The sequence below is a fragment of the Macaca thibetana genome, chromosome X (assembly GCF_024542745.1).
Source record: "Macaca thibetana thibetana isolate TM-01 chromosome X, ASM2454274v1, whole genome shotgun sequence".
NCBI classification, from domain to species: domain Eukaryota; kingdom Metazoa; phylum Chordata; class Mammalia; order Primates; family Cercopithecidae; genus Macaca; species Macaca thibetana.
The window spans coordinates 48,514,289-48,527,417 of NC_065598.1; the positions used below are offsets into that span (position 1 = coordinate 48,514,289).

The 13,129-nt window shown below is 53.9% G+C and overlaps 2 protein-coding genes across 2 annotated transcripts; one reads left to right on the forward strand and one right to left on the reverse strand.

The window, feature by feature from the left end:
* The first annotated feature begins 1,139 nt into the window (after nt 1-1,139).
* ERAS (ES cell expressed Ras) lies at nt 1,140-4,506 on the forward strand. The gene is made up of 2 exons (XM_050775713.1): nt 1,140-1,176; nt 3,718-4,506. The coding sequence occupies exon 2, from the start codon at nt 3,761-3,763 to the stop codon at nt 4,460-4,462; it is 702 nt and encodes a 233-aa protein (XP_050631670.1). The 5' UTR covers nt 1,140-1,176; nt 3,718-3,760; the 3' UTR covers nt 4,463-4,506.
* A 1,211-nt stretch (nt 4,507-5,717) lies between these two features.
* PCSK1N (proprotein convertase subtilisin/kexin type 1 inhibitor) lies at nt 5,718-10,552 on the reverse strand. The gene is made up of 3 exons (XM_050775705.1): nt 10,319-10,552; nt 6,486-6,961; nt 5,718-6,076 (listed from the first exon to the last, which is right to left on the reverse strand). Exons 1-3 carry the CDS (start codon nt 10,430-10,432, stop codon nt 5,881-5,883), a joined length of 786 nt encoding a protein of 261 aa, XP_050631662.1. The 5' UTR covers nt 10,433-10,552; the 3' UTR covers nt 5,718-5,880.
* Between the last annotated feature and the right edge of the window lie 2,577 nt (nt 10,553-13,129).

Sequence of the window (13,129 nt, forward strand, 5' to 3'; positions counted from 1 at the left end):
GCCTGCCATTGACCGGAGGTGGGAAATTGGAGGACAGTCTGAGAGTTGAATTTCTCCCACGTGGTGAGAATTGCTTTGGCAGCTCAAGGGAGTAGGACCTGAGGTTTCCAGGACTTGTCTTCATGGCCACCTTATGATCCCGAGCTGACCACCACAGCCTTACTGAGTCAAGAAGAGGAAGGATGGGGAAGGGCCGGGGCTGCCCCGTTTTTGTTTTGTTTTGTTTTGTTTTTTGAGATGGAGTCTTGCTCTTGTCGCCCAGGCTGGAGTACAGTGGCACGATCTTGGCTCACTGCAGCCTCTGCCTCCCAGGTTCAAGTGATTCTCCTTCCTCAGCCTCCTGAGTAGCTGGGATTACAGGCGCCCACCACCACACCTGGCTAATTTTTGTATTTTTAGTAGAGATGGGGTTTCGCCATGTTGGGCAGGCTGGTCTCGAACTCCTGACCTCATGATCCACCCACCTCGGCCTCCCAAAGTGCTGGGATTACAGGTGTGAGCCACCGCTCCCGGGCCAGGGGCTGCCCTGTTTTAAGAGCCCTCTGGATGCCCCACCTCTGCTGCCCTCTCATTGATCAGGACTGTGCATGTGGTTGCCATAGCTGCAAGGGAGCCTGGGAAATGTGTAGCTTGACAGGCAGCCGCCTCTGATCAGGGGCTTTCTTCCCTGACAGAATGACCTCTCCTCTGTCACTCTCCACTTTTCTCCAGAGCTACCAAAAAACGGAGCTGAGGCAGCACGGGCTCTGTGGCCTCAAAGAGCTTCCCACAAAACGGTTCCCAAAGTCAGGCCATCCTGGTCAAAATCTGACCCCCAACTCTCCCACACACACACACCACCAATAGGAAAGCAAGGGAGAGGCGCTGTAGGGGACACACAAGGAGGTTTGGCCGCCGTCCGCGCACCCCTAGAGGCCGCTGTGGCACCCACGTACCTGTGCGCAAGCCACCTGGGGGCACGACCCCGTGCTCCCCCGGGGCAATGGTAGGGGCAGGGGCGGGGCAGTGGCAGGGGCAGGGGCGCGGCGCAGGGGGGTGGGCGGCCTGAGGAGCAAAGGGAGGGCGGCTGCGCATGTCCACTCCCCCACTCGCCGCCGGGGGGCCCCGGGGAGCAAGCGTAGCCCCCTGCCAGGCCTGTCAGAGCGTCCCAGCGCGCCTGCCTCCCCACGGACACAGGTGAGCGAGGCACCGGTGCCCCCGGCCCCGCCAGGCCTGGGGGTATCCCCGAGCCGGCTTTAGGGGACCCTCCCCCAAGCGCCAAGCCTTCTCCCGGGCGAGCGGCCCCTCACCCGGCCTGCCGGGAGGGGTGTTGGCGCTGGGCTGGAAGAGGGGCCGCCTCACCCGGAGTCGGAGTGGGTCTTGACAGGATGCCTGGGCGACACTGCTCACACGGAGTCCGAAGTGCAGCCCTGGTTTCGGGGACTCCTCCGTACTCCGAGCTTTGCACCTCACCCGGCCTCGTCCGGGAAAGCGCGGCCTGGCGAGGCTGCCCTGACCCCAGATCCCGGCTCCTCAGCGCGCCGGCCTCGGTGAGCTGGACGAAGCCCCCCAACCTGGTCCCGGCGGCTCTGAGCGCGCAGCCACCGCCAGGAGCCCAGGGGACCCACCGGGGGCTCCGCGCCACTTGAGAGGACCAAGCCCCCCATCCCCGGCGCCTCCCGCGGGCTGAGACCCCGGGCCAGTGCCCTTGGCACGTGCCTCTGCGCCTCGTGGCTCCTCCCGGGAGTGGGGCCGTGAGGACCCGGGCCGCGGCCTCCCTGCGCGTCGAGGGAACTGGGCGAGTGTGGCCCGGTCCCGCCAGGCAGCTGGGTTGGGAGCTGCGCTCGGCCACTCGGCCAGTCCCCGGGCTCCCCTTCCTCACCGTCGGCGCCCCCAGACTCCAGCCGCTTGGACTCCGACTTAAGAGGCAGCCTCGACCCCGCCTCTGCCTTCTGACCCATCCCTAAAGATGGCCGGGCACCCCTACAGGACCCCAGAAGCCGACCTCTCCCTCCACGTGCGCCACCGCCTCGCCCCTCCCCGCAGTCCTCCAGGTCTTCTTCCTGTCCCCAACGGTCTGGGACCCCCAAGCTCCATCCTCCGCTTCCTGCTCTCTTCATCCCGCCCCCGCTCCTTCTGGGCCAGCGCCTCCAGTGACTATTCCCAGGGATCCCTCAGAGCTGAGGACGCCGAGGCCACATCCCCATTTGGGACCTTGCCCCGACCCCGACCTCCGGATCTCCAACTCCACCAAACCTCGTAGCCACCATCTGCCCCCAAACTGTCGCTGCTCCAGGCTTTCGGAGGGGAGTCGTGGCAACAGCCATTAGGATGCACTAAGCGGGGCACTTCCTGAGCCCAAGGACACCGAGGGGCATTCACTGAGTGAATGGGGATGTGCTGCTAATAACTAACACTAATTGACCACCTGCCGTGTGCCCATCCTCTTCGAACACGCAACTTCCTTGTTCCTTATCTTGTTATTGTCTCTTTCTCTCTGCCAGAATCTAATCCTCACAAGGGCAGGGACTGGGGTCTGTTTTGTTAACTGCCACACCACAATGCCTGGCACGAAGGAAGATTCTTGAATTAATGAATGGAGATTAAATTATAATTTAAAAGCCTGGCATGAACTAAGCACCTTCTGCATGCTTATCACCTGCTACTGACATATAGTTCACTTTTTTTTTTTTTTTTTTTGAGATGGAGTTTTGCTCTTGTCCCCCAGGCTGGAGTGCAGTGGTGAGATCTCACCTCACTGCAAGCTCCGCCTCCCGGGTTCACGCCATTCTCCTGCCTCAGCCTCCCGAGTAGCTGGGACTACAGGCATCTGCCACCACGCCCGGCTAATTTTTTGTATTTTTAGTAGAGACGGGGTTTCGCCATGTTGGGCAGGCTGGTCTCAAACTCCTGACCTCAGGTGATCCACCTGCCTCAGCCTCCCAAAGTGCTGGGATTACAGGCGTGAGCCATTGCACCCGGCCCACTTTTTTACCTAGTTTGTTGTCTCTCACCCCGACCAGAATATAACCTTCATGAGGGCTACAGTTTGTTGTCTATTTATTGCCCACCTCTATGTCCTTGCCACACAGTAGGTTCCCAATAAATGTATGTTGAATAATTAATAAAGACAACATTCTAATGATAATGGCTAACAGACCACGTAATTGACATATTTATTTGGTTTATTGTCTTATCTGCCTCTGCCTTTTAGAACATAAACCTTCTGGGGGTGGGAATGTTGAGTCCCTACTGTCTGGCAGGCACTGTGCTGGGCTGGGGTTCAATGGTGACCCAAACCGGCAAAATCCTGCGCTCCCTCCATCATGGGGAGGAACTGCTAATGGGCATAGGCATTCTCTTCGGGGTGAGGAAAATGTTCTAAAATTTAGTTATGGTGATAGTTGCGCAACTTCATGAATATGCTAAAACCCGTTAAATTGGACACTAGCTGGCTGAACTTGATGGGATGTAAATTACATCTCAATAAAGCTGTTTGGGAAATCCAGACTTCACAGTTGCTGGTTCGTGTGAGGAGGGAAGGAGAGATGGGGGGGACGTGGGGCAGGGAGAAAACAACATAAATCATATATATATAGCACGCAAATTGGAAGGTGATCAGCACACAATAGGCACTCGGTAAATGTTAAAATAATGACACCCCACTGTCTCCTTGCCCTCACATGGTCTCCCCTAACGTATTGCCTGTTGTCTTGCTTCTTCTCTTCCCACTTGCAGAGCCCGCTGCCCACGTCTCTTCCCTGAGCTGCCTGCTGGGGTCATGGAGCTGCCAACAAAGCCTGGCACCTTCGACCTGGGCCTGGCCACATGGAGCCCTTCCTTCCAGGGGGAAACCCACCGGGCACAGGCACGCTGCAGGGATGTTGGCAGGCAGCTGCCTGAGTACAAGGCTGTGGTGGTGGGCGCGAGTGGCGTGGGCAAGAGTGCACTGACCATCCAGCTGAACCACCAGTGCTTCGTGGAGGACCATGACCCCACCATCCAGGATTCCTACTGGAAGGAGTTGACCCTGGACAGTGGGGACTGCATTCTGAATGTGTTGGACACAGCAGGGCAGGCCATCCATAGGGCCCTGCGTGACCAGTGCCTGGCTGTCTGTGATGGTGTGCTGGGAGTCTTCGCTCTCGATGACCCCTCGTCTCTGATCCAGCTGCAACAGATATGGGCCACCTGGGGCCCTCACCCCGCCCAGCCCCTTGTCCTCGTGGGCAACAAGTGTGACCTTGTGACCACCGCTGGAGATGCTCATGCCGCTGCTGCAGCCCTTGCACACAGCTGGGGGGCCCACTTCGTGGAGACCTCAGCCAAAACACGGCAAGGCGTGGAGGAGGCCTTTTCTCTGCTGGTCCATGAGATCCAGAGGGTCCAGGAGGCCATGGCCAAGGAGCCCATGGCAAGGTCCTGTAGGGAGAAGGCCCGGCACCAGAAGGCCACCTGCCACTGTGGCTGCTCTGTGGCCTGAAGGTCTTGGCCAAGAAATGTAGACCTACCCCCAGGCCAGGGTGATTGTTTATTTGACATGAGACCCCTGAAGCAATTAGCTTTGAGGGACACATTCAGTATACTAGGGAAAGATGGACACCTCTCTTGTTTTCACTTGGTGAGGGGCTTTTTGGTAACATGGGAGTGCCTAATGTTGCTTTTGTTATGTCGAGAGATTTTGTGCAAAATTAAATAAATGGTGTTTTTGGTTTCAAAGCTGCCTCCGTGCTGAGTGTTGTGTGGGTGAGAGTGAGACTGGGTAGAATGTTACTTGAGTTGTGAGAATTCTTTCATTCAAGAAATTCAGGGGGAGCCCACGGTGTGCCAGGCTCCGCTTTAGATACAAGGGAGGTAGAAACAAACAAGACACTTAAAAATCCCTACCCTGATAGATATGGCATCAGGCTAGACAGTGATAAAGGCTACATGTTAAAGGCAGGTGAAGGAATAGGGTGACAGGTCCAGGAAAGCCTTCTAGAGAGTAGGTGACATCTGGACAAAAACTTGAAGATATCCAAAGGCAGAGGGACTAGCCAGTGCAAAGGCCATGGCTACAAATCAGCTGCTACCACAGCAACCCTCAGTATCTCCAGGGCCTGGAGCAAGAGTACAGGTAGGCCTCTACACTACATAACTAAATAGGTAAACAGACATTGCAAATCAAGCTTTACAAAGCAAACGAAATACACCCTATCCTAATTTGGCAAATACACTTTCTTGGTGACCTGGATATCCAGGCTCCAATTTCTCAGCCTTCTCAGAGTTCCCTGCCAGAATGTGCCTGTCTGCCAAAGAGTGTGCCTGTATTGGGACCTCCCGTTCCCCAGCGGGAAGTCCTCTCCGGTTCTCTCCCCCGCATCAGGAGGTGTTCATGTGTGCCTGTGACATCCCAGCCCGCACCTCAAGCTCTACTCCCGTGCCCCACAAAGCCACCCCTTGGCCCTCAGGAGGATGGTCCCTTGGAAGATGATGGTGCAGGCCCTGAAAGTGGCCTGAAAGCCTGGGATCCCCATACCCAAGTGAGGCCTAAAAGGGGGACACAAGATCCGCGTGGGCACTGCCATTGTCCATGTTGATGCCTTCCCCTCCACCTCAAGGAGAGACAGACTGAGCAGGTGATTGCTCTAAAGTGCAGGACCCAGGGTAGGGGCTCCTCTCCCCTGGTCTAAGGGCAACCACCACCGTGGGCACCACCAGCCCCTAGAAACTGCCACTCACACAGACAAGCACAGAGCTGCTTCAGATCATGTTTATTGTGGGGCCGGGGGTAGGGATCCTCGGGTGGGAGGGCTGGTTGGCCGGGGTAAGTTGCTCTGGACGTGCTGGCGGGGAGCAGTCCTGGTGGCGGGATGGCGGGGGCACTCCTGGGTCCCAGGGTGCAAGGGATCCGGGCTGTGCTCAGGGTGGCAAGAGGCGGCGTGCAGGCACCTGGGGCGCCGGGGTCTCTAGGCGTTTCACGCGCAGCAGTGCCCCCAGCACGCCCTCAGGGGGCACGTCGGAGCCCACATCCTGGTCGGCGGCACGGCGGAGGCGGCGCGGGGCTGCCACCCCCTCGGAGTCCGCGCTTCCTGCAAGAATCCGTCCCAGCAAGTACCTGCAGGGCCGAGCGCAATGCAGTGAGGCTACGTCCGCGGTGGGGCATTCTCTGGCCCCACCCCCGAGGCCCAGAACGCAGGAGCCACAACCACGTACTGCCTGGGGACAGGTTCCCTCCCTAAGGAGGCGTCCTCAGTCCACTGCTTTCAGGAGACAGCCGTCTTTCATCCCAGAAACGGTGGCTTCCCTGCCTCCCTCTCCCCTTTCCAGGACCTGGGGTCCACTTCCCCCACTGAGTACTCAGCCAGGCATCCTTGCCCCGACTCCCTGGATCCAGGACCTCACTCCCTCTTAGGGCCCCAAGACTTAGAGGTTCGCACTCCACGGGAGAAGCAGGCGTCCCAGTTCCTCTCCCTCGACCTCCCCGGACGGAGGCACCCGACCCCTCCCCACCCCCTGCTGGGCACCTCAGCAGCTCGGGGTCCACGTCGGGTGTCTCGTCGCCTGCCTCCTCGGCATCTGGGCCCGCGGGGCCGTCGTCGTAGACTGGGGGCCGGGGTCTGAGCGCTGCGGCGGGGACAGGCGCGGGGACAAGCTGGGCTGCGAGGGCGGCAGGGTCAAGGCGGGCGCGGAGCAGAGCGCGAGCTAGCTGCGCTGCAGGCGCGTCGGGGTCGTCGTCCAGGCCCAGAGCCGGGTCAGAGTTGCGGGGGGCGCCCCAAACACGCAGCAGCTGCGCCAGGACGCGCGCCTGCTGATCCTCAGCCTCCTGCGCCTCGGCCCGCGCCCTCTCCTGACGTTCGGCCTCCAGCAGATGCGCCAGAGCCCGCGCCAGCTCCTGCACCGCCCCCGCCGCCGCCTCACCTCGGGGCACTGACCGCCGGAAGCGGCGGGGATCGCCAGTCTCAGCCAAGGGCGGCGACGCTGCGCTTAGGCCGCGGGGCTCCTGAGGGAAAATGAGGTGGGGGAAAAGAGTTTGTCAGCGTCTGTCGAGCCAGGAACCCCAGCCTGGGAAGCTCCGTGGGCCTCAAGCATCCCAGATGCCACCAAAAGCACCGTGACCATCCAAATACACCCGGACTCCCCTAAGGCCACTGGAAACCACCAAATATCTCCAAACACACTTAAGGCCACCAAAGATCCCCAGACACCCCCCCACTCCACCCCACAGCGCGCCAGTGATCCCTTGGTGACTCTCATAATTCCTCCCTCCCCACCCCCACTCCTGGGGACCGAGTTTCTTTATAAGAGTAGCGATGGTAGATATGACAGTTACAGATTTTTCCATATTTAATATTGTGGACAACAGGAACTATATGAATAAACTTGTTCATATACCATTTGGCATGTGTACAAGTTCATCTGTAGAATAAATTACCCAATAACAAATTTTCAGTTCAAGCAGTTTTGAAACAATTTCCACAAGTTTAAAGAAATAAAAGAGGGTACCAATAATCTGAGCAAGGAATAAAAAATATCATAAAAATGACTGTGAAGGTTTGGAAAAGAAACATACAGGCCACATATAAATATGCTTAAAAGGAGTGATGCCTGCAACACAAATAGCCAATAAAAGAGTAGTACACAGGGGCCGGGCGCGGTGGTTCACGCCTGTAATCCCAGCACTTTGGGAGGCCGAGGGGGGGCGGATCACAAGATCAGGCGATCGAGACCATCCTGGCTAACACGGTGACAGCCCGTCTCTACTAAAAATACAAAAAAATTAGCTGGGTGTAGTGGCGGGCGCCTGAAGTCCCAGCTACTCAGGAGGCTGAGGCAGGAGAATGGCGTGAACCTGGGAGGCGGAGCTTGCAGTGAGCCAAAATCGCGCCACTGCACTCCATCCTGGGCAACAGAGCGAGACTCCGTCTCAAAAAAGAAAAAAAAAAGAGTAGTACACAGAAGATACAGAGAATTCCTAAACAGTAGTAAGAGAAAAACTCATACAGAAATAGAAAAAATACATGATCACCTATTTCACAAAAATGATTACTAAACATGAAAAATTGGGCCAGCTGTAGTGGTTCATGCCTGTAATCTCAGCACTTTGGGAAGCCAACGCAGGAAGATCGCTTGAGGCCAGGAGTTTGAGACCAGCCTGGTCAACATAGCGAGACCCTGTCTCTACAAAAAATAAAACCAAAAAAATGAGCGAGGCACATGCCCATAGTCTCAGCTACTTGGGAAGATGAAGTGAGAGGATCACCTGAGTCCAGAAGCTCAAGGTTGCAGTGAGCCCAGATTGCACCACTACACTCCAGTGTGCATGACAGAGGAAGATGCTATCTCTAACAAACATAAAATAAAATTAAAAACCTCATTAGTAATCAGGGGAAAGCAAATTAAAATGCCAGTGAGATACTATGCATAATATAACTAAAAGATTGACCCAAATCAAAAAGTCTGATAATATAAAGTGTTGATATGAATGCAGAAAAATGGGAACTCTCATACTATGCTGGTGAAAATTAAACTGGCAAAGTAATTTTGAAGAGCGGTTTGACAATATCTAAAAAGATGCACATATCCTATGACCCACTCCTGGGACGTTATGCCCCAGAGTAGCTTTGGCACATATACTACTGGTCACAAGTTCATGACAGATGATGGCAGCACTGTTCGTAATAGCATAAAAGGGCAGGGGAGAAAGAAAAGCCTGGAAACAATCCAATGTCCACTGACAAATTGAGAACACATATATAAATCATGATGTCCTCATAGGATATAATGTTATGCAGTAATACAAATAAATGAATTATAGCCACCAAGCATAAACTTGGATGAATCTCGCAACCAAAGTAGAGCCAAGGAAAAAAAAAAAAAAAAAAGCCAAGTTCCAGAATTTCACTGCAGACTGCCTGAGACTACTAGACACCCTGAGGACTTCCTAGTGACCCCTAGTGACTACGAGGAACCAGTCACCTAGTATGATTCTATTTCAATGATGTTCAAAAAGCAGGAAAAACTAAACAATGGATTGTTTTGAGAGCTACACATATGTGATAAGCTACAAACAAAAGTAAGGAAGTAAGGGATCAATGGACAGAAAATATAGAATATGGACTGTGCAGGAACAGGGGCTGCCATGGGGAGGGGCACACAGGGGCTTCTAACTCTTGGTCAGGCTCTATTTATTCAGCTGAGTGACTGCTACACGGCGGAGTTATTTTGTCATCATTCTTTACATTGTACATATATATTAAACACATTGTTACACGGATATAAGGTAACAGTTTTTGTTTTTTTTTTAATTCCCATCTCTGATGCAGACAGTATTGAAGAACTAGAGGAGGATGCCTCTGCAAGTGCCCTTGCTTGGCGCCTACCACTCCTCAGTCACCCCGGGGTGTCACACTCACCAGCAATCACAGCCTCACACACATTATGAGGACTGACAGGCCTGGAGATGTCACATATACAGCCCAACACTGCCACAGCCACATGTAAGGACCTGCACATGTTCACATCCGCAGCTGCCCCTGCAGTTACAGTCGCCAAGCCACCCAGGTGCAAGGACATGCACCATCCTTAAAGACACAATGCAGCAGAGAGGCATCATGGCTCCTCTCCTCAGGATGACACAGCTCCACAAAGAAACAGAGAGAAACAGTCTCAGGAACACGCAAATGAAATCCCAGGCACTTGGTCCAACAGAACCACTATGGAATGTGCACACGGAGATGCGAAGACCACTCCCTCTCAAACAAAAACGAAATCACAGAGAGAGTGAGAGAGAGAGAGACGCCCATAGGCCATGCCAACACACATATAAAGATTCATAAATATACACACGGTGTCACCGAGAAAACAATCGGGCCCACAGAAGAATCGCGCACAGAAGTATTCCGGTATCACACACACTACACACCCAGACGCACCACGGCACCTTTGTAGGACACTTGGAAGCGCTCAAACCAGAGACCACACACTTTCAAGGACACGACACCTCCACACCGCTGTCCTCACATCACACGCACACACACTGATGCGCGCGCGCCCTTTCTTAAAGCGCCTTAGTGCCGTGGAGAGCGTCACAGGCACCGGGCTCGGAAAGGTGGGCAGGGCAAGGTTACCGGCGGCGCCCGGGACAACGCCACCCGCACAGGCAGAGACCGAGTCAGGTCTCAGGTGTGCCGGCGTGGCCTGGGCGCGGACCGGCGGCCGGAGCCCAGGCCACCCTCGTCGATCTCTCCGCACGTACCGGGAGCCGGCTTGGGCGAGGATGAGGTGGCGCAGCCCCAACTCCAACCCTCGCCGGTGGCATCCTCCCCCAACCCCACCCCGCGACGGACTGGAGTCGCACCTTTACCGGCCGCGCGCAGAGCGCGGAGGGCGGCTGAAAGAGGCCCAGCAGCAGCAGCACCAAAAGGCCGACGCCCCCGGCCCGCGGCCCCCAGAGCAGCGGCGACCCCGCCATGCTGCCCTAGCGAGCCGGGCTCCGGACGGGCGAACTGGCTGGCAAGTGCGCAGTGCCCGGGCGAGCTGGCGAGGCTGCGGCGCTCTGCGGCTGCGCACGCCCGGAATCAGGGCCCCCCCCTATCCCCCCACCCCCCACCCGACGCAGGCGCAGCCTCGGGGAACTGGCAGCCCCTCCAGACCTCCCGTCGCCATGGAAATGCCCAAAGGGCAAGGTGGAGAGCTGGCGGTTGCCATGGCAGTCGGAGGGCAGTTGCTGGGGCAACCGACCTTACAGTTACCTTGGCAGACAGGAAAACAGGCAAGAAAAATGGACTCAGTGGAGTGAAATGGGGGTCTGGTCCTCATCTCTCTTCCTTGGGGAGGAGATGGACTTTAGTTTGTTCATTAGATAAATAGTTAATGGATCACCCGCAGTGGGCCCGGCCCGCGCCAAGGGAGATGGTTTCAATCTAGGTGATGTGACCATGGACAGCTCAGTTCGCCATTCTAAGGCTCAGGCTCTCAGAGGCATAAAGGGGTTATTACTGACAGCCTCCCTCAAAGTGACCTTGGAGGTTTAGAATGACATTCAGTAGGAGCTCAATAAATGCTCCTTTCCATTCTCTCCTTGTCTCTTTGTCTTTTTTTTTTTTTTTTTTCTGACAGGGTCTCACTGTGTCCTCCAGGCTGAGGGCAGTGGCCAGATCTCAACTCACTGCAATTTCCACCTCCAGGGTTCAAGCAATTCTCATGCCTCAGTCTGCCAAGTAGCTGGGACTACAGGTGCCCACCACCACGCCTGGCTAATTTTTGTATTTTGGTAGAGATGGGGTCTCGCCATGTTGCCCAGGTTGGTCTCCAACTTCTGAGCTCAAGCAATCGGCCCTCCTCAGCCTCCCAAAGTGCTGGGATTACAGGTGTTGAGCCACCATGCCTGGCCCTGGCCCAATACTTTCATTTCTCCAGGGCTCTCTGTGTTTCTCTTTCTGTCCTTATGTGCCCACAGCTCTCTCTGTGTCTTCCTCTCCCCATATGTCTCTCCCTGTCTATGACTTTCTCTCCTTTCATCTCTCCAACCCCTGTCTTGTCTCTGTCTTTATTTTACTGTCTATATCTACTTGTTTTCCGTAGATAGATATATACATAGATACATATATACATAGACTTTACCCATATATTGTTCCAGAAATAAGTTCAAGTCACTGAAATGACGTATCAAAGCAAACAAGATCTTGAAAAAATGTGTATCCATAGGGCAAAAAATGTTGGGGAGGGAATGTTAACAATGGTTCTCTGGGGAGGTAACTAATGGTTTGTTACTTTCTCCTTTATACTTTTCTATTGTCCAAAAAAAAAAAAGTTACAATAGGCCAGGCTCGGTGGCTCATGCTTGTAATCCCAGCACTTTAGGAGGCCGAAGCGGGTGGATCACCTGAGGTCAGGAGTTTGAGACCAGCCTGGCCAACATGGTGAAGCCCTGTCTCTACTAAAAATACAAAAATTAGCCAGGCCTGGTAGCACATACCTGTAATCCAAGCTACTCAGCAGGCTGAGGCAGGAGAATCACTTGAACCCGGGAGGCGGAGGTTGCAGTGAGCCGAGATTACACCATTACACTACAGCCTGGGTGACAAGAGCGAAACTCCTTCTCAAAAAAAAAAAAAAAAAAAAAAAGTTACAATAATTATGTGTCACTGTTATAATCAAATAAAAAAGAGTATAGATATTTTCATTTTGGAATTAAAACAAAATATGAAAACATGGCATAAATTTAAAGGGATGAAAAGAAAGATCCATTCATGGTGCTGTGGATGTATCTATCTAACCCATTGACTCTAACTGCCTTCATCTTGATAGTGTTACAAACAACTTTACAATGAAAATCTTTGTATAAATCTTTTTGTGAACCTGAAGATCATATCCACAGGAATGGTGTCATCAAAACACACTTAAGATGGCCCCCATGATTCTTCCCATCTGGCGTTCACATGCTTGCATAATCCCCTGTCCTTGAGTTTGTGCATGACCAAGGGTGACTGACTGTATGCCATTACATGTATGTGATCATATTAAAAATAAGGTTGAGGCTAGGCATGGTGGCTCACGCCTGTAATCCCATCACTTTGGGAGGCCGAGGCGGGCGGATCACATGAGGCCAAAAGTTCGAGACCAGCCTGGTTAACATAGTGAAACCCCATCTCTACTAAAAATACAAAAATTAGCTGGGCGTGGTGGGGGGCATCTCTAATCCCAGCTACTCAGGAGGTTGAGGCATGAGAATTGCTGGAACCCAGGAGGCAGAGGTTGTAGTAAGCCAAGATTTCACCACTACACTCCAGCCTGAGCCTCAGAGTGAGACCCTGTCTCAAAAACTAAATAAATAAATAAGGTTGAAATGACCACGTTGTAGAAGACTCTCACTGCCTTGTTGGCTTAAGCAAGTGGCCACTTTGGGGAACCTTAAACTCTAGGAAATGAGGGTGGCTTCCAGTTGACATCCAACAAGAAACTGAAGCCCTCAGTCTTATGACTGTAAGAAACAGAATACTGCCAAGAACTCCAGTGAGCTTGAAATTGGATCCTTTCCCAGGGAAGCCTCAAATGAGACAGCAGCCCTAGTGGACACCTTGATTTTCAGCTTCTGAGACTATAAGCAGAAAATCCAGCTAAGCCACACCCTGACTCCTGATCCACAGAAACCATGAGATAATATTGC

Coding starts and splice junctions, on each gene's coding strand:
- PCSK1N (XM_050775705.1), bottom strand. CDS start 10,432: ATGGCGGGGTCGCCGCTGCTCTGGGGGCCGCGGGCCGGGGGCGTCGGC. Junction 6,962..10,318: donor TCTGCGCGCGGCCGGTAAAG/GTGCGACTCCAG, acceptor ATTTTCCCTCAG/GAGCCCCGCGGCCTAAGCGC. Junction 6,077..6,485: donor GTGGACCCCGAGCTGCTGAG/GTGCCCAGCAGG, acceptor TCGGCCCTGCAG/GTACTTGCTGGGACGGATTC.
- ERAS (XM_050775713.1), top strand. CDS start 3,761: ATGGAGCTGCCAACAAAGCCTGGCACCTTCGACCTGGGCCTGGCCACA.